The sequence below is a fragment of the Anas platyrhynchos genome, chromosome 3 (assembly GCF_047663525.1).
Source record: "Anas platyrhynchos isolate ZD024472 breed Pekin duck chromosome 3, IASCAAS_PekinDuck_T2T, whole genome shotgun sequence".
NCBI lineage: Eukaryota > Metazoa > Chordata > Aves > Anseriformes > Anatidae > Anas > Anas platyrhynchos.
Window position 1 is genome coordinate 73773698 of NC_092589.1, and position 27312 is coordinate 73801009.

At 36.4% G+C, this 27312-nt stretch overlaps 1 protein-coding gene across 1 annotated transcript in view; it reads left to right on the plus strand.

Moving 5' to 3' along the window:
• SEC63 (SEC63 homolog, protein translocation regulator) overlaps positions 1–23709 on the plus strand; it is a 53790-nt gene extending 30081 nt beyond the window's left edge. The window contains exons 10-21 of the mRNA XM_038176249.2: positions 2498–2630; positions 3740–3832; positions 9095–9249; positions 11102–11249; positions 12836–12918; positions 14548–14607; positions 14821–14979; positions 15727–15885; positions 16805–16906; positions 20698–20796; positions 21595–21699; positions 22182–23709. Coding sequence (XP_038032177.1) covers positions 2498–2630; positions 3740–3832; positions 9095–9249; positions 11102–11249; positions 12836–12918; positions 14548–14607; positions 14821–14979; positions 15727–15885; positions 16805–16906; positions 20698–20796; positions 21595–21699; positions 22182–22325 — 1440 coding nt within the window. The 3' untranslated portion in view covers positions 22326–23709. The remainder of the gene's footprint in view (positions 1–2497; positions 2631–3739; positions 3833–9094; positions 9250–11101; positions 11250–12835; positions 12919–14547; positions 14608–14820; positions 14980–15726; positions 15886–16804; positions 16907–20697; positions 20797–21594; positions 21700–22181) is intronic.
• The last annotated feature ends 3603 nt before the right edge of the window (positions 23710–27312 follow it).

Below are 27312 nucleotides of genomic sequence, written 5' to 3' on the forward strand. Positions count from 1 at the left end.
ACAAATAATTATAGCTAGCAGAGTTTTAGGAAGACTTATTTATTGGAAACTGATGTTTTGGTTTGAAGCACCGTGTACAACATGCTCTACATGAAAAATATTCTGAGTTAACAAAATGAGGGGGAGCAGTCCCACCGATTTAAACTTTGCCTGCATGCAGTTTGATTTTCAAGTCATAAGCATGTTTTCATGTCCTAAACATTAAGATAGGCTAAGATAGCTCCTTCCTTAATTGTCTTCATCTTTTACAAATTCTTCCTCTTCTTGTAGGCTTTGAGAAGGACCTAGAATTGTGGTTAGGTGGCTTTCTTTCTGCAGGCATTGTGCTCAGGAGCACGTGGCTGGGAAAGAACACCTTGATCATCAGGTCTCCTGTGCTGCTGCAAGCATTAGCATTGTGCAAGCCCTTTACATTTAGCCATTCTTCATTTAAAAGGCAGTCAAGCGTCCTGTTCCAGAACTTGCTGTTCTAGTGGTTAGGAATCTTGTTTGTGACCAATTTATATCCGTGGTTTTTGTCATCATTATTCTTGAGTTTGTTTTGCTTGCTCTGTATACCCTTAATGCATGTATAGACAGAAGCATTAACCCATTTGTTTTCTTTTTGCCTTCATTTTGCTAAACTAAGAAAGCTGCTATCTTTTCTCTTTCCTAAAAGGCTCATCATTTCCCTCATCCTGCTACATGCTAAACGAGTTACTGTTCCCTGTTGTTATATTTTTAAATTTAACATTATTTTTTACTTTGGCCAGAGCTGTCCATAATATTCCACTGTTAAGTCTCAGCGTTGCATTAGTGGCATGCCCTGTATTTCTGCAGGGAATAACTGTAAGTGTACTGTTGCCCACAACTGTTTCATATGGGTGACTTAATGTAGTCCTGAAGCCTCAGTTTTTGTTATTATGCAAGTGTGTGGTGGTCAGCTGAACTCCCCCATAGCTGCTCTCTTCCCCTTCTCAAAGGAAGAGGGGGGGAGAATACAATGGAAAGGGCTCACGGGTTGAGATGAGAAGAGGGTCTGCAGGCCTGATTCTCGCTCCTCTCTCCCAGCTGCTGTTGCACAGCAATTTCTTCTGTTTTTTCAATCTGCTCTCCCAGAGACACAACCAACATCGTGCTCTCACTTGGCTCTGGCCAGCAGCAGGTCCCTTTTGAAGCTGGCAGGAGCTGGCTCTGATGTAACGTGGCAGTTCCTTGGCTCTTTTCACAGAGGCCACCCCTGCAGCCCCCCTGCTACCAAACCCACAGAATCACAGAATTTCTAGGTTGGAAGAGACCTCAAGATCATCGAGTCCAACCTCTGACCTAACACTAACAGTCCCCACTAAACCATATCCCTAAGCTCTACAACCCATGCCACATAAACCCATTACAAATTGTGACCTTGCTTTTTATACTGCTGGATCTTCCATTTCTAAAGCTCCAGTCATCAGTTTCATCCATGTTATTTTTTTTTTTTTTAGTATACGACAATACAAGTCTCTGAAGCATAAATACAGGAAGGTATTGCTAATGATTTTTGTTAATGCACCTTGCTTTTTGTGCCGTGATCATTGTTCAAAATTTTATTTCACCTTTTAATCATAAACCTGATACTGATAATTTTTATGAAAGATTTCTTATCAGAGCTTTATTCTTCTTGGTTTGGTGTTACACCATGATTTGTTTGCTAGGAACTTTTTATTACAAGATCTTTTTTTTTCAAGTGTAGGGAAAGACTGATCCAAAGTTGGTGTATCCTGCTTGTTGATATCCTTCCTTCTCCTTGTGGACAGATTTTGGGAACTTCAGTCCTTCCTTAGGTGACTTGTTGACCTAAAAAGTGAAGCTTCTTGATTCTTATAAACTATGAAGTTCAGTTACTCAGGTTTTCAGCTTCTCTCTCCAGGGTTTTCAACAAACTCAGGTGAGAGACCTGTTTGAACTGTGCATCTTGGACTGGTCAAGATCAAGTTAGGTCACCCTGAGTAAAGAACACCATGTCTTTTCCAAGTTGGTGCTGTTTTTGTAAACTCAAAATACTTGATAGCCTACGAGAGAATTTAGGCTTAAAAACCACCTTGTGATATTTGAGTCTATATCTGAGGAAGCTGGCTTAATCTTAGATAGGTGAAAATTCAAGGTGATGCTGTTGCTAGTGCATATTGTGTATAGGATAAATACCTTAGCAATATGGCTGAATCTGGTAAACCTTGGCAATAATGACAGATTCTTCAAATATTTAGCTATCAATATAAATTTAATCACACCTCACTGATCACAAGTTTCCTCCCTTCACCTCCTTCCACAGTTGAAAAAACACAGTGAAAGATACCTCTTGGTGGAGCTATATTAAAAATAAAATGACCGTGTTCATCTCTACAGAACGTTCCAGGGAAAAGTTACTTAAAGGCTTGCATAAATGAATGTAACCTTTTTCTCTTCAAAAACTGTTCTCCTCACATTTGTTTCTCCTTGGAGCCAAAATAGCCGTTTGTGTTTAATTATTTTATTTTAGCTAATCAGAGAAATTGGTGGTATAAATTTAAAGAAGAATGAGCCTCCACTCACCTGCCCTTACAGCCTGAAAGCCAGAGTTCTGTTGTTGACTCATCTTGCAAGGATGAAAATCCCTGAGAGCCTTGAAGAAGGTAACAACTTTTCTTCCTAATCAGACATTGTTGAAGCAGTGCAACAAATTGCATGCTACTGTACTCATAAGTATAATCTTTATCCATTAAAGAGTTGCACTGGATCTCTGCTCAATAATCTCTGCACAGAACACTTAACTTTTCAATTTGAATGACACTTTGAAAACATTTACTTAGCATTTTATCATTCTCTTGATAGCCCTGTAATACTAGTACTGTAGTTGTTGATGCTTTTTGCTTGCAAATGTAATTTCAGAGTATTTTTTCTTTGTAATACACCTCACATGTTTAACTTTTTAGTCTATTTCCTTCTCAGCATAAAGAAATTTAAGACGAGCATAATATTGCTCTCTTAACGTTTCCATTCATGTTTTTTTTTTGATTTCCACCCTAACGCCATGTAAAGCAAAGGAGATTAAATTAGAACTTTTAAAATATCAGTTACATATGAGCTTCAGTTATGTATTTTACAATTCTTCATAATTGAATGTTCAGACAGAAATGTTTCTAAATGCTGTACTTAAGTTTCATCCATGGCTTCTTAGGCTGACCAGTGAACTTGGTGTTCCATATTTTAACACTTAAAAAAAAAAAAAAAAAGCTTTAGTTTACGTTTTTGAAAGCAACTGGAAAATCAGATGAATTTAAATCTCCACTAAAAGTCCTTCCTTTGCTTGTTACTGAGTTATTGTTTGTACTTACATAAATCTTTATAACTAGGGAGTACTTTACAAATTGTATTTTTTTCCTCCCACGTTGGTGCTTCACTTAAATCCCTCTGTTAAAAACCTGTGATTACCTAAAGAATAACACTGTTTTAGTAAGAGTGATAAATTGCTTGGACATCCACTATTAGATTGATTTAAAAAGTACTTTGAAGTGAAAGCTGTTTGTCTTGTGTACAAAACTTTTATTCCCTCTTAGCACTTTCTCTTTCCTGTTTTGTTAGGGAATCCTATAGACATGCTTCCGTGAGAATGAAGTGGTAGTTTCAATAATACAGGAATGAATAGAAATGAAGGCTATACTGTTAAATGAACAGTTCATGTAAACCATTCCCTTTTTTCCTGATACGATGCAGTATAATTGCAGCAAGTTTTGTCTTGCAGATCAGCAGTTTATCCTGAAAAAGAGTCCGGCACTACTTCAAGAAATGATTAATGTGATCTGCCAACTAATAATGATGGCTCGAAGCCGTGAAGGTAAGGAAAGAAACAGTATAATTAAAACTAGTAAATATCATCTTTCATTGCATTACTTCAAAAAAGTCTGTGGTTCTTCTGGAAAACTTAATCTGTGATATTTAGAAATGCTTAAATGCGCTTTCGCTCTTCTTACTGTAGTGAGAGAGTTCTCCACTTTCAGGATTGAAATGCTGCTACTGCCAAGTCCTGCTCTGAAATCCTGAGAATCTATGTTCAGCTTTTAATTTTTGCTGTTAAAATTTTCTCTTTAAATGCTCTGAAAAACATTTTCTTAAAGATCTGGTCCATTTTTGACAGCAAAGCACTTAATATAAGATAAATTGAAACTTGTGTTCATCCATCTTTTAATTGCACTCTTTTCTAGTTCATCCCTTCCTGTTATGAGTGTCACTTGTTTCAACTCATTTCTTTGCTATCATTTCTCCTTTTGTGTTTATTGTTCAAATTTCTCCATTTCTGGTACCAGCGTTGTTTAGCCTGCTGTGTATGTTTTTTTTTCTGGTTTTGTAGTGGCAGGTACTTCACTGTAATTGCTGCAAAAAATATAATTTATTTGAAATGTAATACTTGAGCTTTTTCATTTTTATTATAAGGGATTAAGCTTGAGAGGGTTGTTTGTGGAGTAAAGACTTGAGTCTTATTCCTCTATCACAACAAATATAAGCAGGGCATACTTAAGCCAAACTGATGACTATTTTGGTAGCTGTCAAATAACATGTGTTGGCTGGTCTTCACTAGACCTAAACCCCTTTAACAAGCATTATAGCCCCCTAATAAGAATAATTTTGAGGAAGATCTACCTCAGCCCTATTGCATGTGGTGCTAGAAATGGTGCTCTGTAATCTGGTAAAGTAAGAGAGAGGACACAGATAAAGCTGTTGCTTGCTGTTTGACTGTCATATTTGAAAAAGAAGCAACAAAGAAGTTATTTCACTTCCAGTCCCTATCTTTACCAGTCTCTGAGACTGCTGGGGAGTAAACTCGAAACCTAGAAAGAAACAACAGATGTAATTTTCATTGTATAGGTTATCGTAGCATTATATTTCCTAATGAGAGTCATTAGGAGCTCAGCTGTATGTAGATAGATGCTGGGTATGTTTTTGTGAGTGTTCTCTGGACTAGCACCACAACCATACTGTAAAGGAATCTCAAACACATTTAGCATGGGGAAACCAATGCTTTCAAGCTCTATTTGTTTAATAGCTTAATAATGTATTTCATAAAAAGCTAAGTAGCTGTTTTGAAAATATTTTTTCAAAGTTTTGCTAGCTCAGCCAGGCTGAGTCAACATACTCTAGCTAATTAGAAAAAGCACTTGTATGAAAACATTTTTTTCCTTATAAGCCCTTGCATGTGCCAAATGGAAGTATTTATTCTTTTGCTATTTAGTTGCTTAGCAAATTTAAAATGTTGGCTCTATTTTTAATGACAGCACACATGTAGAGTTTTACTCCCTGCTGACTTTCTCATTGGGAACAAACTGGAAATTGAAAAGCTGTTGTTGTTTATTTTCCGAAGATATGAGTAATATAAAAGATAGTGCAGTTTTTGAAAGACTCTTTTTTCATTTAAGTCTGTATTTGTCATCTTAATGTAATATAAAGTACCTTAAAACTTAAATGATGGAAGTTACTGGTTTCAGTTCTAGTTTTCAAATCGATAGCATGGTACATCAAAATAGTTACCATGTTCTTTAATTAGCAATAGGTGTCCAGCAGTCCTAATATTTGAAAATACAGAGGTGAAGGCATGGGGTTAATTTTGTCCAAAGAAACATTTTTATGGATCAATCATACGTTGTGAAAGCTAAATTGATGCCTGGATGAGGAGTCTCATTTTGTGCTATGTTCATTTGTCTTTCAAATATCCTGAAACAATACTAATAATGTAGCAGTAATAGTAAAATCTGTGCATAAATGTTTACAGAATTTTTGAAAGCATAATTCTTTGTAATCAAGTCTTCGTAAGAAAATCACCCTGAAAATTAATCTTCAGAAACTTGACCCTTAGTTTTCAAGTTAACTTTTTTAAAATGTCCATACAGCATTCATCTTGATCCCATGTCAGCTGTTCTTGAAGGAGGTGCAGGAAAGAATGACAGATACTAAGGACAGCACATTATGGAGGGAAATTTATGAAGTTCCCCTGTCTGAGCCCCTAACAAGGACAAGCAACCTTCCCCTGTGAATAGCAACTGCTGTGTATCCCCATGAAAGCCATGGACACTACCTTTCTTAGCAGGCCCTATTAGAAATAATCCATTGTAAAAGATGGAATATAGGTCTTAATTTTTAACAGAGCTATCATTCTTTGCAAATAAGTTTGAGTTTTGTTATTTGCAAATAAGTTTGAATTTGCTTTCATAAAGCCAAAATGGATGTTATTTTCATTTCAGCCCGGTCTGAGTTTTACTCACTGCTACAATTTTTCCAGCCTGGTGAAAAGCTGTGGCAGTTGTGAATTACCTTTAGATAAAATGTCTTGTATGCTCTTGCCAATTTCTGCATAGCTTGCGAGGCTTTATTTTACACTCTGCTCCCTGAAAATATGCCTTGCTCTGTGGCATCCCTTGTTTGCATCCATTGTTTTGTGGTGACAACTGGTAGTTTAGGCCCGCTGATTATCAGCTATCTTGATGTCTTCCTTGAGATCATCCTTTAAGTGGAAAGCTGTCCTGTCAAGTGTGGTGTGTGTTGTCAAAAACATGATATGCTCGCTCTCTCTATATATATGCCCAGGGTAGGTTTCCTAATTCAGACTGGGAAATGCAATGTGGCTTCGAGGTTGTGGTTTGACCCATTCCCTCTCAAGCAGCTATTTGCATTTAAATTCGTGATCGACTCGTTTCATGTCATATGTTTTGGATGTCCTTGTGTTTCATAGATGAAAGGTCATCTTATCTTGTGCACTTTGACAAGCAGAAGCTGTCAAAATATGTGCAGTTATGGCATTCATTTTATGTAGAGGGCAGTTGGGTATTGTTAAAAGCTACGCTGTTCTCAAATTCCCTCTCCGGGGGATAGTCCCGTGTTATTTTCAGGAAACCAAAGTAATGTTGTCCAACTTGGTTAAGACATTTTCTACTGTCATGTGGATGATGAGTTCATGCTTTGAGCAACAGGAATTTCAGCTCTGACTAGTGCTCTGTGGTCTCAGAGCTCTAGGTGAATTTCCTGTGGAAGCCAGTTTGTCAGAGAATATATAGGATTTTTTTTATCAAGTTTGCAGTGTGACTTTGCTTAGAAGCAGACAAAAAAAATTACAGATGAGGTAGTGGATAGGTAAGACAGAAATGAAATCTTGTGCTACTTAATTGGAAGGTTAGTCAACCCATTACTATTTTTTGAAAGCTAGAATTTGCATCTTGGTTACTTGTCAGTATTTCTAGCCAGATGGTTCCCTTCCTAATCTCTCTGGTGTTATTTTTCTCTCCGCTTTGCGTATAATATTCATGCTATTTATTAATACATTGCATTAAAAAAGAAAAAGTTCTGTTGTATAATTTCTTCTGATAGCTGACTGTATTTATAGCTTGGTGTAATTCATGAAGAAACAGGCCATAACGGGGGAGAGGGGCAAGTGGAGCACAGGAGATGGAGTGACCTTTCATGTGCATTTAAATACAGTATTAGCTGCCTATTAAATGTGCAGAAAGGTATATAAATGAAGGAGAAAACATACTGAAGACACCAAGTTTGTTTTCTTCAGTCATATATGTTACCTTTCCATATTTCCTCTGTAAAAGGTTTTAAAATTAATGTAAACTCACTTTGTATCAAGATTATTGGCCACTGGCACTTAGCAAAACTCACGAAGTGTTTTTTATTTTTTGTATCTTTTTGGTGAGGTGCAGGCTATAGCCTGTCTGCCCTCTGATCCAGGTGCAAGTAAACCCGTTGATACCCACATCTATAATTGCCCTGATACCGTGGTAAGCTTGATCACACAGCCCTAGCAGTGTGGGTGTATTCCCACTTACCATCCATCTATTTAGTGAAAGATGCCTGCGTGCCCCTGTTGTAGCATCTCAGACATACCAGTAACAGTCAAATCCATCTGCACCAAATATTCATATTCATGTATGTTGGTATTTGTATGTGCACAAATAGTTATATTTATGCTCATATTTGGCATAGGAATATATAAAAATAGCTGTGCCAGTCAAGATAATCAAAAGTTGATTGTTTCTGGGGAAAGTTTAGGAAAACGCATGCATGGATTTATAGATAAGCTGACAGGCTTTCTAAGTTATGCCCTTTCTGTAATGCTTGTTTAAAACTGCCTTCAGCTCTTTTCATATGCCACATATGAGTTCAGAAAAGATTGGAGTAGCTTAACTCCCTTTTGTCTCTCTGAAGATCATCTAACTTATTTTCCTGTTTCACTGGAAAGCGCGTATAGAGCAACCTGAACGTTGCCAATTTCAGGCTTGCAACAGCTCATGAGCTGCTGGAGTCTGAAATGAGTTTCCTAAACAGGGTTTTGTGAAATCTTATTTATGAATTGACAGTTGTCAAATACAGTAGTAGAACAGTATGTGGAAACCTGTCTGCTTTGCTGTTCTTTTTTATTTTGCAGACATGATGAAGAGTATTAAATGGCTTTTTTCCTTTTGCTGGGCTCTGGTTAAGATTTTCTCCTTGTGTATCTTCTCTTTGTATCTTCTCTTCTTACTGCCCTCCAACATAATATGCTCTGCTTAGCTTCAGTTATACCTGTATTTTTTTCTTGTGTGTGCTAGTCTGCTATGTTTACATTTATCTCTCAAGATGATCTTAAAACCCTTTTTAAATCTTGGAAATAATGTGTTGCAAAAGATTAATGATAGGCTATATTTAACGATATCCTTACTAACCAGAGCTAAATGAGTTAGACATGCACACATACATAGTATACAAATGTAAAACAAGTTGTTTCTGATGCTTTTTTTTTTCCTCAAACTTTGTGGTAGTGCTCCTCTCTGTAATGGTAGCATAGATTTGTGCTGTTGTTCCCTGAGACTGTTAGATGGAAGTCTTTCTTTTCTTAGTGTTCAACTGTGATAGCTTAAATGGGAGGGAAGAAAATGTCTGCTGAACTATGTGAATGCAAGGAGAGTAAAAAGTCTGATTATTTATGCTGAAAGCTTTAAAATGCTATTTTTCTGTTTGCTTTACCGAAAACAAGGTTGCCTGTAGTCTGTAACTCAAATATACATTGGAAATGTGTGAAAGGGGGAAAAAAAATTAAAATGATGTGGTATATTCCTTTCTCCCCAAGAAAGGGAGTTCCGTGCTCCATCTTCGGGATCTTTGGAAAATTGCATGAAGCTTTCCCAGATGACTGTCCAAGGACTTCAGCAGTTCAAGTCTCCACTTCTGCAGCTGCCTCACATTGAAGAGGACAATCTTAGGCGAGTCTTCAATCATAAAAAGGTATAAGACTAGGAATGATGCTTGTTAATTTATTGAAACATTTTTTTGATTAACCTATTGGTCTATAAGGAAGCAAGGTCATGAGTTAACTGCAAGAAAAAAAAAATCAGTGTTTGTGTGTGTGTATATATATGTATAAATAAGATGTGCATATATAGGAGTGTGAGGAATTCAGTGCAATATATCCTAGATTTGTGTGCTTGTATTTTTAGATTCCATCTCTGTTAGGAGGTAGGAATGAAGATGAGAGATCTGTTAAGTATAAAAGGCACATTGACCTCAGAAACAGAAGAAACAGTTTTTCTTATTGCAGAGTATTATCTTCTGTTGAATGCAACATGTTTTCACAGTACAGCTGGAATATGATGTTTTTTTGCTTGTTTGGCTTTACACCATTCTGTCATCTAGTTCGATTAAAAAAAAAAATGCAATTCGATGATAGCGCAAAGGACTTCAAAAAGGGAAAAAAATAGTTAATTACTGTGTTTAAGTATTTCAGGTTTTGTGATCCTTTATGTATGAAAGAGGATACATTAAAAAAAACAAACAAACAAAACAAAACTAAGCTATTGCTGTGTAGTTGCAGTTGGATAAGTATTGATATTTGTAGAATTTAAGGACAAAAAAGATTGTGTGACTGTTGTCTGAATACCTGCATACATTTCTTTACGCCTGTTGCGCTGACTTCTGCTGTGTTCAAACCTGCTTATTTGTTTGACTGTAGCATATCTTCCACAAATTCCTGGTTAGAAACAAGCAGTTATATTCTGAAGTTACATTCTCATAGAGGTTGACTCTTGTGATAGTCTTATGACAATGGCTAATTGTGTTTAAAATGTTATTTTTATGTAATGTAAGCATTGTTTAACTACAGTATTAGATGGTGTTTAAATGCTTCTTTATTAGTGTAGAGATAATGAATTCTTGAGTGCCACGTTTTTCTTTTGATTTACTTTGAAGATGCTCATTCACTGGCATTAAATAGTCTGTTCCTTGGGATCAAGTAGAAGAACCATTCTCTTACGAGTATTGTTAAATGCTTATTTTTCTTAATCGAGTTGCAGTCTATAGGGAGCATGCAATAAAGTACACACAATTTTGAATATATTTTTGATATGTCTAGTGTTCCTAAGAAAACAAGGCTTTGACTATTTTGTAATCACATTCATCTTTTCCCTGAAAGAGAGGAGACCAATTTGTTAGGCTTATTTGTACAGGATTCCCATGCAATTCATTTAAAATATAGTCCCCTAGATGGAGACGTGATCAGCCTGCCTGGAGTCATGATCAACCTGCCTAGATACGTTAAGTTGATTTTAATAAAATACATACTTTCCTAATGGTCTGAGGCAATTTAGTGTTCAGACAATTCTGTTTCTGTCCTTGCCCCTCTGCCCTGCAAATCTTTAAAAGAAATAACTTTAGATTTCTTTGCAATTCAATATAACAACTAAGTACAAGTTACTTAGCTTTTTCCTACTAGCATAAATCTCAAAGCACTGAAGTAGTCCAGTTAAATAAAGAACTCAATTAGTGGGGTTTCTCGACTCATCTTTCTGAAAGAGCTGAGCTGTAATAATAGCTCTGTAACAAATCTATTCAGTTTCTAAGGGATCTCATCCTATGAAACACACCAATGTTCATACCAGAACCATTAGGTTAGAATGGAACCTCTTTGTTTTATTGCGTAGCAAAGCTTGCTAGTTTTCAAAAATGTGGCTTTTTTATAAGAACAAATCAAATGTTGTGTATGTATTAGTAATATGGGGACACAAGTGACGTATTAGCAAGAGTTTTTGTGGACTGTGCTCTCTGCTACCATGTGGTTTCTTTTTTTTTTTTTAAATTTCAGTATAAAATCAAAAGTATTCAGGATTTGGTGAGTATGAAAGGTTCTGATCGTCGGAATTTACTGCATTTCCTTGAAGATAAGAAATATGATGAAGTTATGGCTGTTCTTGGTAGCTTTCCACATGTCACTATGGATATAAAACCACAGGGTAAGTCGGAGGTCTTTCTGTTCTGTATATGTCAGCCTTCTGACATTTTGGTAGTCTATTGGCAGTAGTCTTTTAGAGGACTCTGAAACACAACTCACTATTATTTATGTGGCTTGGAAATGACATTTTTTGATTGGCAGACTCTTGTACGTGAGATTAATAGTCTGAGAAGATAAAATACATTAAAACATTTCACCAATTCCCAAGCCAGCAATACTTGCTCCTACAGGAGCTTATCTGGTATTTCATCAGTTGATTTAATATTTCATGAGTAATATGGAATTCTGGTTGAAATGCCACTTTTATTGGCTATCTTAAAAAGTTGTCCTTATACCAGAATTTATGCTCAGCTTATTCCAGTATGGAGTGACTGATGACTAAATATTCATGGATTTCTTTGTAATAATCTTTTGTACGTTTTTTTTATATGGCAGAATTTGTCCATGCTATGCTTAAATCTTGCATGCACTGTTTCAACGAGAGTATAATTGTCTTAATCTCTAAGTTTAGGTACATTATTAATCAGTCCCTGTTAGGTAGCTGTTTAGTGGAAAGTGGATTGGTTCTTCAGTCTCCTTTCCTGTGTAGATCAATGCTAGTAAATCTGAAATACATGAAAGGTTGTTCTAATACTTATTTATATTGTTACTGCAGTGGCAATGAGCAAATTCAAAATGTGATGCATTTGGTTGGGTAGCCTAACTTTTAACTTGTCATATGCATAGTCCTCTCTGAGAACAAAATGTTAATGAAAATGCCTGTTACGGAAACAAATGTTTGTTAAGCTTGGTATTTCCAAGTATTTACTTTGTTTTTTTTTAAAGCAAGCAAACAACAACAGAAACCCCACTGCTTTATTGTACTGAAGTTATATGAAATATAATGAAATATTGTATGAAATATATATATGTGAAACTAGTAACTAGCAAAACTGCCTTCCTGGGGCAGGGTGGAGTGTAAATAAAAGTTCCACACTGGGATATAACTCTTCTTCCTCGACCTGGAACATTATCCAGTTCATAGACTGAAGAGATAAACTCTTCAATGGCCTTCCTGTGGGTTTTCTGTTTGATGTTTTAGTTAAAGTAATCATTGCTGTTCTTTTATTTTCCTTTGCCTTCTACTTAAAAAAGAATTAAATGCATGATTGTTAAAGTGGCATAGAAATTGAGTTGTTAATCATATGAAAGTCAGGAAAATCAAAGTTACGATTCCCAGAACAAATATAACAAGGTCCCTTTGGTCATATGTGGTATTTCATGTTTCTGAAGTTTTATGCTTTAATATATATAATGCACAATATAATAGAATTATGGTTCCCACAGCAGCAATAACTTTGAATTTTCTAACTTCCATGCAATTAAAATTTCAAACTCAATGTTGCTATTTTATAGTTTTCTGAATTATCAGCCCTCATCCTGACAGTGTATTTGATGTTGTAAGAGACTTATTTAATAATATTTTGAGATAGTTTCTGTTATGTCTAAATATAAGCATACAAATTCAGCTTTTTAACAGAACATATTTGATGGAGAAAAAATACTTTGCAGAAGTGTAATAGATGTATTGCTCTTCTTTTATTCCAGTTTTGGATGATGAAGACAGCAACAATATTACAGTAGGTTCTCTTGTCACTGTTCTGGTCACACTGACGAGACAAACAATGGCAGTAAGTATTAACAGTACTTATTCTTTAAGGTTAACTGTGATTATGTGCCTATCAGCAAGCATTTATTCTCTGGGAGCCAGCATGGTGTTTTGTAAATGTAACTATAAAATAAAGATTTTTAAATTGAGAACTTGTGCTCTTGATCCTCTCTATATTTCTGTTTCTGAATGAGTCAGTTTTCCTGGGGTCAGATTGAAGTTGAGTCAGACCCATTGCAGCTCTGTAGGAAGCACTGAAAGAATATGGCAGGTGATACTGCCCTGAGGTTTGTAACTAAGAGTGAAAGACATTCAGAAACTTAGTTCCTGAGCTAGGATGAAGTATTTGCTCAAATACTTAGGGTAGTGTTTGGAACTGATTTCACTTTCTGGGCTCATAACGTTATAAATCCGTTGTTTTTTTTTTTTTAGACACTTAGGAAACTCATTCCAGCAGAGTATAGCATATACATAGCTTAATATAAAGGAGATACACCTGTGCCATAGGAAGCAGACTGACTGGGTAGCAACATGATGTAACCAAAATAATACTACACCCTAAGAGTTAAATTTCCAACTTGTGCATATTTTTTATCTTAAAATGCAGTAATGACTTTCTTTGAATGAAAAAGGTAGTACACGAACTAAATAAACTTTTACTCAACAGAGTCTCCAGTATAATTTTTTACATCTGTACTATTCAGATAATTGTCTAAGTGAATAGAAGGCCTGAGTTAAGCCACTAACGCAGGGCATACAGGCAGGAGTGTAACAGGTGGGGACCGGACTACACACTGAAGGCAGTTAAACACAAAGCAGTCTGTGTGTGCAACTACCGAGTGTTCATGTTGTGGAATTTCAGAATGCAGCTTCTCGATGATAACTGAGGATGCAGTAAGTAGAAAGTAAAAGCACCATCACCTACTGGAGAAAGCTGAAAATTGTGAGCAGATTTAACTGTACTTCAAAATTAATTAAGAGGTCTGACAGTGCATAGAAAACTCATATAAGGTGCTTTCTACTTGGAACTCTACTAGGTGGTCTTACCTTGATATACGTGGTCTAAACATCTCTTATTTGCCATCATTCTGTAAGACATATCCCTATAACTGTTTTTATGTTGTTTTTAATGGCATATAGTATGCTTTGATGAAAGAAAGACAGAAATGGAAAACTCCCATTTATATAGAAATGTTCTAGTGAACAGAATACTAACTTTGTGTTTTTGTCTCAATGTTTCGTATATCTAGTTTGATTGCTTTCCTGTGTCCCTGATTAGCAGTGCAGCTGTTAGTTTTTAATGTTCTGGCAATTGGAACAGAATTTGCATTTTACTACTGCTTGCTTTTGTGATAAAGGATTTCTTTTTTGTAAAACAAGCAGGTTCTTTGGAACAAGATGGCCAGTTGTTACTAAATTTCCTTTTAATGTTAGTGATGGAAAAATCCTAGACCAAATGTTTGAAATACTCCAATTTTGATGTGTTAATCCCCTGTTGCATTTGTCAGTGCAAAAAAAATTTTTTTTGAATAAAACCTTCAGAACGGATTTAGCTATACTTAGTTAAGTTCAAATATAAATGCAACTCTTTAATCATTTGCTCGTTTGGTACAGAGAGGCATTAACAGTTCTCACATCTTTCTCTAATCAGGAAGTGTTTGAAAAGGAACAGTCTATATGTTCAGCAGAAGAGCAACCAGCAGAAGAGGGGGTAAGTTGAGAACAAATGTTCCTCTTGCTAGCCGAAGAGAACTTTTGAGTTACTAAATTTGCCCTTCTCAAGCATCTTCTTCAGAAACACCTACTAAGTGTCTCTTGAACTCTGCTTTCTAACTTTGGTTGTCAGCTTTAAAATGCTTGAAGTAGAGTGGATACCTGAAGTTTGATGAACAGAATAAATATTTTAAATACTATTTTCTTACAGCAAGGAGATAGCAACAAAGCAAAGAGCAAAGGATGGCAGCAAAAGAATAAAGGAACCAAGAAAGCTTCAAAATCAAAGAAAAAGAAGCCGTTGAAAAAGAAACCTGTGCCGCCTTCATTGCAGCCACCAAAACAGCAGAAGCAAAAACAAGCTAATGGGGTAGCTCATAGATTCATTGATACTTTAGTTTTATGTTCTGTTTATCATTCTTAATCTGATATTTTTTGTTTTGTTTGTTTTTACATTTCATTCAGTGCTTCTGTAAAGCATGTTTCCTAAAATACTCTTTTTCTTGAAATTAAAAAATTATGGATAAAATTATCAGTGAACTCTACCCTAGTGGGGTTCTTGTGGCCCACTGAAAATTATGCCTAACTGGTTTAGAAGTCTGGCTTCATATTCCTTTTTTAACAGTTTTGTTATGCTGCCATCTGGGCTATGGATTGTTCTATACCTTATACTTTTCCTTTAAGGGCAAAAAATTAGTAAGATGAAGTTTTCTTCTGGTAAATTAAACAGGTTTAGTACCTTTATGCGCCTACTGCATGGTGTTTTCTCCATTTCATGGGTCATGCTGTAGGTATTTCCTTTATGTTCTCTCTAATTTTTGTATGACTTCTTTGAAATGCATCCCTGGAATCAAACACCCTTTTCTCCTATTTGTGTCACGGATACCAAATGGAGAAGGAAAATTGCTTCCCTGCTCCTCTTAGGACGTGAGGTGAAGAAGACTAATCTTCTTTGTAGATGTACTCCGCGACACAGGAAGAGCGTAGATCAAAATAGGAAATGAGAGTTAAAATAAGAAATGAGACCTTAAAACAAGTGCTAAAAATGTTGCATACCACAATAATGCAGACAAACTAAGTTAGAGGTGGGTTGTTTTGTTGTTTTTTCCCTCACTAGGAAGTAGTTGCGAAGGAAGAAGAAGAAGAGATCTCTGATAAAGGAAGTGAATCTGAAGAAGAAGAAACAAACAGGGACTCTCAAAGTGAAAAAGATGATGGAAGTGACAGAGACTCTGACAGAGAACAAGATGAGAAACAAAACAAAGACGATGAAGCTGTAAGTCTTGCTTTTTCTTGAAGGGTAATGTTGCCTCTGGGCTTGAGAGAAAATGCATTTTAATCCTCTAGCATCCCCTCAGGCTAGGCAACACTAGGATAAAGAAGTAATATTGGTACACCAGAGGTTTTCAGGCCTCATTCTGGCATAAGAGCTCTGTCATTGCAAGTCTGTTTTGGAAAGAGTAGTGAAAGGTCTTTGCGATGTAGACAAAGCATAAAAATGAAAAGAGGAAAATAGCTTAACTTCAGGGAGTTTCTTTCAGTTTGTTTACTAACTGCTGCAGATTATCATAACGCCTCTCCTTTGAACTTTGTCCTTTATATACAGTAGCTATTCTGTACTGTATAATGCATACTATAAGCATGTAGTAGTTGGAGGAACTGTTACATGTGCTTAATATGAAAAGTCTACTGTTGATTACTCAGTCATTTGAAACTGGGGATTAAGAGGTTGCAATTGAGAATGAAGCACTGTGGTTGTAGATGACTTCTGCACCACAGTGGAAGACTTAAGAGAGGCAGCTGGAAGTCCAATACAGGGTGAGAATAATCTTCTGACTGGGCGGGGAAAAAAGCTTTTAATCAAGACACTTACAGATTAGACGAGTGTTTATAGGTGATGCAATAGTAGGGAGTTCTGAATTTGCAGACTGATCTTGCAGATCTGTTTTTTTTTTTTTTTTTTGAATACCTACATTAGTGGTTTCATTAGCTTTACTATTTGATATATAAATATATATTTTTGGCTTTTAATTGTACTGTATAATTTAATCTTTGTGTGCCTTTCCCATTTATAAAACATAGTGCAGTATAGTGTAAGAGCTTGTCATAGCTATCTTTTTCATAGGCTAACATTTTTCTTTTTTCAGTCAAGAGATGGCTAGTGCACAGTAAATCTTTAAATTTGTCTTTGACAGGAGTGGCAAGAATTACAGCAAAGTATACAGAGAAAGGAACGAGCTCTTCTTGAAACCAAGTCGAAGATAACACATCCCGTTTACAGTCTCTTTTTTCCTGAGGTCAGTAATAGAAAACTTTATAGTTGTGACACATGAGAATTAATATAATAAAAAATAATCACTCTTTATATAGTTTTCCTGTAAATACTGGACTTCAAAAATATTTTAATACTTGAAGAAATTGGTAATCTTTACCTGAAAATGTCTTGCTTTCTAAAGTCCTCTTAAAAATCCTCTTACATTTTCTCAGTTTCATAAAACCTGCTGATACGTTCTTCCTCTTTCTATCCAGTTCCCAGAGACTTGCAAATTTGTATATAATTTAAGCCATTTTTTTTCCAATGGCAACAAAGCTAAAGCTTTCTTCTGCTGATCTACTGCATACAGATACATTTAGAATGAAACCTTTCAGATTTAGGGCTCTAATTTATAGTACTTTCTTCCATTTGTGCTGTGGAATGTGAAAGCACAGCATTGGCTCTAAAGAAAGAGTTGATGTTGAGCATTACCTGCTCTCTAGCTCGCTGAGAGGGGGAGGTCTTGACCCCTCCTGTGTTAACAAAAACGACAGGAAAGTTTGGGGAGTCATTTAGATCAGCAGTTGTTCTGGCTTGCTGCTTGACTTCTAGTCCCAGCTCAACAGCGTGGTGGCAAAGGAGGGTGCAGCTGTGGAAGATGGAGAGGGTTAGTACAGCTGCTTCTTTGTACCACAGCGTAGTCTGGAAAATGGCATAAGCCAATCATGGAGCAGTCTTTTCTATACAGCTTAAAAATATAAGGTCAGCTGTGAGGAGGTGTCGGAGAAAGAAGAAGAGGATGCATTTAAGAAGGGTGTCTCGGTACTGTAGGTAGGTTGGGGTGTGTCTACAGCAGCCTGTGGCTTTGCAAGTTCTATCAGTTGTTACTTATGCAAACTGCTGATGAGTTTGCAGGTGTCTGAAAACCCATTACAACAATGCAACCATGAAAAGGATGGTATTTTTCAAAGTGTGGGTTTTGTGTTCTGAGCAAGTGAGAAAGCTCAGTGGGAGATGACCAGATTGGAACCAGAAAGGAGGAATATTTGGCCATGCTTTCTTTCCGGGCCGGTGGTTCAGAGGGTTCCTTTTAGCTTCCTAATCAGACAGCAGGGAAGCAATCTAGGGTGTCTTCTCCTGCATTGTGCTGGCTCCAGTAACAGGGAGCAGAAGCAAGGCTTATGCTTCCTTTTCTGGATTAAAGGAGGTGACTGAGATGGGGAAGAACATGCTGCCTCATGACATCTAGCTTTGTATGCGAGTATTGTAATGCTGCATTTTCCTGACATTGTTAGGCAACTTCTCATCTCTCAATGCAACTTCTGACTGTGTACCAGTATAACAAAAAAAGTTGTACTGGCATTTTGCTCGTCTTGCTGCCTTAGATCTTGTCAAATGCGCAGCAGAGTTGTTGCTTGTTGCTGCAAAGGCAGCTGGCTTTGGTCATCAATTTAACCTCAAATAGCGTATACTATGCACTGTGCTACAGGGGTGCTAACTACTAGGTTTTATTTTTACTGCACCAAAGGTTCCTTCAGAGACTTTGCTTATGCTCCCAAGTAATAAGCTGCTGTGTGTAACAAAGCTGTTGATAGATTTGATGATAAAATCAAAATGCGGTACCATGGTTAAAAAAAAGGAAATACAGCTCCGAACCAAATATTTGAACTTGAAGGAAATGCATGGTATTGCAGTTGTAAATTTTCTGTTTTCTCTGCACTGATTTCCCAAAAGTTGAATGTAGCTGCAGTTGGAGCATATTCAGAGTTGATTTGCAGAATCTGAAGGAAAAAAACTGAAGAACAAAACTCTGGTTTATTTTTTCCTCTGTGATTTATGGTATACTTAATCACAATTGTTGCCAGCTCAGAGATGCAGAGTTACGGATGAAGTGTTGTATTAATCTTTATATTTCCAGGGTTTATGGATGTTTGAGTGTTGCTGAGCCTCATTGCGACTGCCTCCTGAGGACCAGTATGTGCTTTCATCAAAGTTTTTAGGCAGTTGATTACTCTGCCAGTGATGCATCTTTAATCTATGCAGGTTCCTAAATAATTATCTTCTGCTTCCGCAACCATAGATCCAGAAACTGCACAGATTGTAGTTTTGACATTTTTAGGTAGAAACTAGCCCTGGTATTCCAATTTCATGAACATACTGGTTCCCTGGCATGCCAAACCTTGCACCCATCTGTTAAAGGGCTCTTTGCCCATTTGCCTGTTAGCTTGCCAGATTCTCACAGGCACAAACTGTAAATTCCACCCAATAAGAGAGCGGAAAATGACACTCCTGCACAGTTGTCCTTTCTATAAAAAATTACTTTGCGTTCAGGTTCTTCACTTCCAAAGAGTTTACTCCATACATTTCTTTGAGCACTAGAGTAATGAATGGTATTTCTTTCCCCACTTGGTTGGGTGTTATTTTTACCAGTTTTTGTGAAAATTCAGTTGACAGTTCTGTACTTTCCTCTAAGGAGAGAGAAAAAAAAAAAGGATTCCTTGCCATTAAGTGTGATGGAAACATACACAGCATATAGTAAGTCAGCACACAACGTCAAAACTAACATCTTGGTACAGAAGATGATCTTTTCTGTTACGGTTAGAGGCCTCACAGGCTCAAAATGGAAGTAGCCATGTCTGTAATGGTTCTACCTTCTTTAGTTCTTGTTCCTCAGTACTTCTGTGGAACACAGTGCTTCTACTGTTTAAGAACCCCCTTGGGATTGACATTGTATTTTCTGTTAAAACAGTTTATGCCTTGTAATCACATGGAACAGTTATTCATAAATAAAATCACTTGGAGTAGCTGCAAAAAGGACTTTTGATTCTACAAATTCTGGCCTTAAATTGTATGTGAATAGGTGTGTTTTCTGTTCTTGGTGTCTGTTCTAAACGTGAAGAAATGCTGTTGCTTTACTGTGATGCAGTTGCTTGTACTTTCATACACTGCAGTTAACACATTGAGTTAATTTTGTACTTCTCAGCTGTAGGACTGAACAGTGCTGATCAGGGTCTCTTGGATGCTGGTGTGTGTGTTTTGATGTTATAAATCTGTAGTTTGCTAGGTGAATATTCCAGTGAGATAGTGATAATCCTTACTATATCCTTAGCATAACAACTAGTCACTTTAAAGGAGGAAAAAAGTTATTTAGCATTTGTGACTTTTTACATGCGTTACTTAAATTTTAGGTTAGCAAACCCTGGTTCAGAAGTGTTCAAGAAGAAAAAGAGAACAATTAGGATTTTAGACTAGTCTACATTTTTTTTTAGTCTACTATTTCAGTAGATTTAAAAAAAAATTAATAAAAAAATCTTCAAATTCTATACGTTAACAAATTCTATACATTAACAGTATTTGATTCCCACTTGTGGAATTTGGAAGGGGCTCAGAGGTTTACTGGAAAGAGTACTTTGTCTTTCAGCATGCTTTGCTGTGTATGCTGACCTTTTCATTCAGGCTGGGTTTCTGTCAAAGAACCTAGGGTAGTATTAGATGGAGTTGGGGAATGTTGTATGCGCATGAACTTGCTCATTAATCCTCAGTGTACACAGTTCTTCAGAATGGTTCCATGTTGATACAGTAAATCGGGCTGGCTATGAATGAATGAAACCTTTGGAGACCAACAGTTACTTGTGATAACCTGTTTTCTTTCAGTGCATGGCATATACTATCTATTTTGTTAATACAAAAATAAGGATTATATAAAAAAAAAATAATCCCTTGTATCTGTATTATAAGGACCAATGAATCATAATTAACTGCTGTAAACAGTACAAATATCTCTTTGCGGCTTTAACATTCCTGTTTTTTAATATTCTTTTTATTTTTTGAAAGGAAAAACAAGAATGGTGGTGGTTATATATTGCTGATCGAAAGGATCATACGCTAATATGTATGCCATATCATGTTTGTACACTAAAAGATAAAGAAGAGGTAAAGTAGTGGAAAAATGTACTTTTTCATTATTGCAAAGCTGTCCTAAAGTGTATTATGGTATGCAAATACATTTAATTCATTTCATTTTTTTTTTCATACTTGACTCTTAAAAAGGGAAACAAATTTTAACCGTGAAAGTTAATAATGGAAAAAAGAAAAAATAATTTAAGCCTTTCAACTTCCTTACCAGATCACAATTTTTTCCTGATATCAAAAGCTGATTAAACCAATATTCATACAGAATAATCATTCTTAAAGTTATACAAACATGTGAGAAATACCAAGTGTTCTTTTTCTGTAAAACATTAGCCTTGGCTCATCTGAGCCTTTCCAAGACTGTAACCTTTCAGCTGTGTTCTTTGTGTTTCTGAAAACTGTAGATTTGATGTATTTTGTTCTTTCAAAATAAATTTTATGTTCCATTTCAAATAACAGTAAACTAATACTTTCAGCAGACCAAATATTCTTCTAAATCCACACAGGTTAGAGTTAGGAACCATACAACAGGAGGAAATTGTATGCTAAAAAATGTAAAGCTACTTTGGTCTAAATCAGGAAAAAAATGTGACTATGAATATTAATCTTTCTTGGAAGGTATTGTGCTTGGGTATTCTTTGTATTTCTGCAGATACTCTATCATATAGGAATTCTCAAACATAGGTCACTTTAAAAATAATATCTATATTATTCAGTAATAATATATTTATATTTATTGCTCATTAAAGTACTTGGTTCATTGTTCTCATATGTTATTTCAAAGGTGTAAGAACTCATGGAGTGAATTCTCTTTTGCAGGTAGAGCTGAAATTCCCAGCACCGGGCAAGCCTGGAAACTATCAGTACTCAGTTCATTTAAGATCAGATTCATATATGGGTTTGGACCAGTCTAAACCATTGAAGGTGATGAATGTATTGTGTTTTTGTATTATATTAAAAAGTACTTCATATAGCTATTAAAATCCTCAAAGCCTCGTTATCTACAAGAATTCAAGATGTCCTAATTTTAAAATAGTTGCAAAGAGTGGCTTTCAAGTGGGTTCTGCCTAATCTCAGTAGTAGCGGTTTTATGATGGATTTAAATGGGACTAAAGGTTGCGATGCTTTCCAGTGTGTGCATTTTTTAATCTATGTTTTCTTTTTTTAAAAAAAATTGCAGTGTAATTTGCTCTGTCTTTGTATATTGAGCTCTGCCATGCAATTTCTCTTAGTCCTAAAAACATCTAGTTAATGGGAACGTGCCATATTTCTGGAAGCAGAATTTTAACTGTCAGTTTTGTGTGGCATGTCCTTTTTGGTTTTGTTTTGTTTTCTCGAATGGGTGTGTATTTTTTGTAACTCTTTTCTCCTCTTTTCTTCCTTTCTTTCTCTTCACCCAATTACAGCTGGAAGTTCATGAAGCAAAACCAGTGCCAGAAAATCATCCTCAATGGGATACAGCAATAGAAGGTGATGAGGACCAGGAAGACAGCGAGGGCTTTGAAGACAGTTTTGAGGAGGAGGAAGAAGAGGAAGAAGATGATGATTAAACAATACTGTTAATTGACTACAATATCTGCACACACTGCAAACTCTTGGTCTGACTGTGGAACTGTACAATAATCGAGAAACACAGTACAGAAACTTTGAGAAGGCTGAGTTTAATTTTTCTTTACGAATTAAGAGTGCATTATGTAACTTCTCAGTGGAGGTGAAACAAATCTGTTGCCATTGATACAACCTTGGAATATGCTTATGGCTCATTATAGCCTTCAAGTGCAGGATGGTGCATTTGTTTCAATTGAAAATAAAAGCTTTTTTATTATAAATGTCTGAAAGTGTGGGCTATATATTGTCTGATCAGTTTAGGGTCAAATTTAAATAAAAGGTACTATTAGCTAGGAGCCAACTTTAAACAATTTTTTCTGCATTAGGAATTTATTTTAGAAGACATTTCAGTATAGTTGACGTTATGAATCGTTGTTGGTTGAAACAACATCTGCTCAACTTTCAAACTTGGTTCTGTGGTATTCTTTCAATATTTTGCTGTGATACTGCTCACATCATTCATAGCTTTAAAAATCTGTTTTACTTAACTTGATTACTCTATATTGACTTCATACCCATTGCCACATTCCATATATTCTGGAGGGCTGCTTTTTTAGAACTGTTGCCTTTTAATGCCCAAGATTATTATGGAAATCAAACTTTTTTGACTCTGCCGTAGGAAATAGTAATGGCTTAAAACATTTTTAAGCCTTTATTTCACCAGATCAGCAGAAGATCTGAATCTTTTGATAAACAAAATGACTGAAAGCAACTTTGGGACCATGTGTTAGAAAAGTTAGTGGCTTTTGCTAAATACCTTTGTAAAAGGTACATGCTGAAAGCTGAAGTGCATTCTTAAATCTGAATCTACCTGACACGATCAGAAACATTTTAAGAAGTAAAATGCAACGTGCAAAGAGTGCACGTTTTGTATCAGTTTTCAATTCCCACCGATGAAGTGGATATTTTGATGCCTGTTTGCATTTGTAAATGTGCATCTCTTAGAGGTCTTTTTCTATTTTCAGTCTCCTTCAGGTGTGTAAACAAGGCAGTGATTCTACCCAACCCCTGCTTGGAAAAAATAGTCTGATTGGGCAATAAGTTCAGGGAAGAGAGAATCAAGGCTGTTGGTTTATGGTGTGACTTGTCAAAATCCACAGACAGATTCTTCTTCTCAGCTATGGAAATGTGATGCTGTAAGACGTGGGGCAAGTTGTCGTGCCAAGAAATTTCCATCCTATGAAAATCACCCAAAGCCAGATCAGCTGTGCACTAATTTGTGACCTTGTTTATTAAAAAGGGATGTCACTTTAAATGCAAATTTACATTGATATATTCTTTGTAATTGCAGTAGTTGCAAATAAAATTTGAAAATGTTCTAAATGAGATGATGGTATTTTTCAAAGTACTTCTGAAGTGCATATCATGCAGGAAAAACTTGTAAAACATCAGAAGACATGAGCAGTGTCAGATGGTGAAAATAAAGTATGGAGACCAGGTTTAAATTAAACAGCTTATACACTTGACACCTTTAACTCCATTTTTCATTTGCAAAATGCAGTAAAGAATTAAAAACATAACAAAAACAACACTAGGTGTATTTGAAAGTCTTTCTAGCCAAATATTACACTGATGAGAGAAATGCTTGAGAAAGAGGTGTCAGGCTTGCTGTTATCAAGTATGCAAAATGAATGTAAAACTGGCATTGTTCTGCCAGAACAACTCGTAGCAAATTTGAAGTGGTTAAAAATTGGAAAGTGATTATAGTTAGGAGTCAAAATTGATAACAGCATGGGAGGAAGTAGGTGTTCTGACTAGTGGTTCCTAAATTTTACCATTAGAAGTCAAGCTGTATACTTGCAAGAGGTGAATGCGTTGAAGTGGTTTTAAAAAAAAATCTCTGGTCTGTACAGTGAATGATTTTCTTCTTAAAGATTAAAGCTGACAGCTGGGATTACACTGGAAGTCTGAAAACCATGGATAATTATTGAACTAACAAAGGCTAAATCTAATACTCCAAATGTGGGCCTGCTGCATAGCCAAGGTAACTTAATAGAAGATGCAAGGAAAGGAAGTGCAGTGGTATTGGAAATCTAGTTCATAACGTGAAGGCAGGCTGGTGCTTTCTCTCCTAAAAGTATTAACTATATGGCTGTGCATCAGCTTGCATCATCTTCTAAGAGGGGTGTGAGGAGGTATTTAAGAGCTTCATGCAGATATAAATACCCAGGGCAGATGCACAGCTCCGAGTGTTGTGTTATTGCATTGTTAGTTGGTCCCTTGTGTGGTCTGACCATTAATGACAAGTTTTGACTAACAATTTCACTTGTTAATCAAAGATTGAGTTAACTCTCTCTTGAATAAGTTACCGGTATAGGTAAAACCTTTAGCAGGAAGAAGTGTTTTGCATTTACTGTTGTCTCTCTTGCTTTTTGAGAGGATTTAGGAATGAATTGAACAAATTCTTACGCTCTTCTGCAACTCTGGACTAGTAACTTGAAGAGTAAAGTTAAAAAAGCAGTAGAAATAAAATCTCTGCTGCTGCACCCCTGTGCACTAGTGTCCTATGCATAATTTAGAAGTACCTACTTTTATTTCTGTGTAAACAGGCTTGCTTTCTCCCTTCTGCTGTCACACTCCATTTTTTTTGCTTTCTGTTGGAGATTGGAGCAGGTACCCATGCAGCTGGACCATCCAGCTGGGCAGAGATGCTGCAAATCACTTCCAGGCTCTCAGAAGCCATTTCCCTAGGTCTGTGCTTGGATTTGGCTGCAGGAGGCAGGTGGGTGTTGCAGCACAGCTGGCCCTGCTGCTTCTGGCCTCGCTTAAACACTGATATGGGATGCGGTGGTAACTTGTGGTTGGCAAATATAAGTACTGTGAAATACATCTAGGGTAGATCAACGCTGCTTCTTGAAATAACGGGATACATCTGAAGTAGATATGTGTAAATAAAAGGAATAGATTTTAAAAGATTTTTGTTTTGTAATGGTCCCACCCCCCAAAATGTTGTCAGTGGTTGGTTGATGCTTTTGCTAGCCTGCTGCACGATGACTAAAAAGTTTTGGTCATGCGAAAATGTGGTAAATGCTTTCAAAATTGTAAATGTCTCGTAACTGGAGGGAAAAAATCTTTCAGGTGTACAAGAAGAAAAGACGCTTCTATTCAAAATTGCATAATTCCAGTAATTCCAGCTCTTCCTCCAGCAGGGGGAAGCAGGGGCATAAATTTCTTCAGGAAACATTGGGATTGTTCCAGTTGACACCTAGTTTGTTTTATATGCAGGTTTGGGTTTGTTTTCCCCCTTTCTGGAGGAGAAAGGCATAGACGGAGGTTTCCTTTATCTGTTTCTTGCGTTTAAAACTATTGTTTGCTCAAAACTAACATTTTCTTCTATTTTTATGCCTGTTTTTTTCCCCAAATCCTTGCTGACTATTCATTTAAAGACTACTGAAGGAAACCCTTTATAAGATAGGAATGACTATAGGATTATTTAAAAATAAAACCTATATTGGAAGTTGAGTGTATGCTTAAATTCCTTTTTATTTAGTAATTTAAGCATCTGCTTTATTGCCAGTGTTATGTTGGGACCTTGGCAAGTTGGGAAACAAACACGTATATGGGATATCTTTGGGTGATTCCTGCTTGGTATTGAACTCTAGATATAATACCAAAATCGTTCCCATTGCACATCTGTGTGATTTTCACGGCTTGCAGTTTATTTCATATCAGTGTGTAAAGTTATTTTAACATGCAACTTGAGCCCCCACAGAAGCTATTTAGTTGGTAGAAATAATTTTCTGCCAAAATCATTTAGCTTTGTCACTCAGTCAAATAGTGGAACAGTTAACCAGCAATGAAACTTATAATAAATCTAATTAGCATAATAGATTGTAAGTCTAATTATAATATTTTTAAGCCAAATTACATACACTCTACTTAATGCGTGTTGAATCAAGAAGCACTTTCAACTCCTCAGTGTGTATAACCCTTCCACATGTATGCTTTAAGAATTAAACAGGGAAGTTACATCGCCTGCATAGGATTTAATGGTACAAAGGAGACTTCATGGACGACCTTGTGAAATTGTTTTTAGTTCATCCACCTTCATTTTGAAGTAAGTTGAGTGCTTTCCTTTTCATGCAAGCAATATAAATAGCTTTGCAGACAAAGCTGGAGATGTTTATATGTTCTGGAGAGAAAACCTTAAAAAAAACAAACACATGTAAAAGGTAAATTTGCAGGAGTTATATTTTATTTTCACCCTGAAGAATCAATATGACCCACAGAGCGGTGACTTCTGGGAATTTGTTGATATGATCACAGCACAGTTGGGAACAGAAAACTTTATTTACATCTAATGCTAATGTTAAATATTGGATGAAATGGGTTTAATGGTTTGGATCACAGGTGTGGGAACCCCTGAGCTGGTGTTCTGCTGAAGGCAGACAAGGCAGAGCACTGACTGTAAGGGCAATCTAGGGACAGTTGAGCTGTGAGATCTACATCTTTGTGATATTTCTTTTCCTCCCGTTGGAAAAGCGTAAGGGTTTATCCAGTATCTGTTACCAAATAATACTTTTGGTATCGCTGAGCCTTGATGGCTGTACTTGTCCATCCCTGTCTCTCTGGTGGACACACAGACCAAATGTAGACAGGGGTCAGAAGGAGACAATCGTCACTTGTCTGATGTTTCCCACAGCTGGGAAATAGGATAGCAATAGCAGCGAGGATGTTTTCCTCATATTTCCAAATGCCGAGATGCCTGGATTTATTTGTGTGCCATCCTCCCACCGAGGTGCTTCAGGAGAGTGGAAGGCCAGCAGCATATTGGTTATTGGGTGTTTTGTTTTTTCCTTCACAGCACGCGATCATTTCTTCGTGCCGTGATTGCAGCTACGGAATTCGTGCTTCCTAATATATGCATGTGCAGTAAATTAAACCCAAATTGAATGACCAATTTCCTTACAGCTGAAGCTCCATTAATTA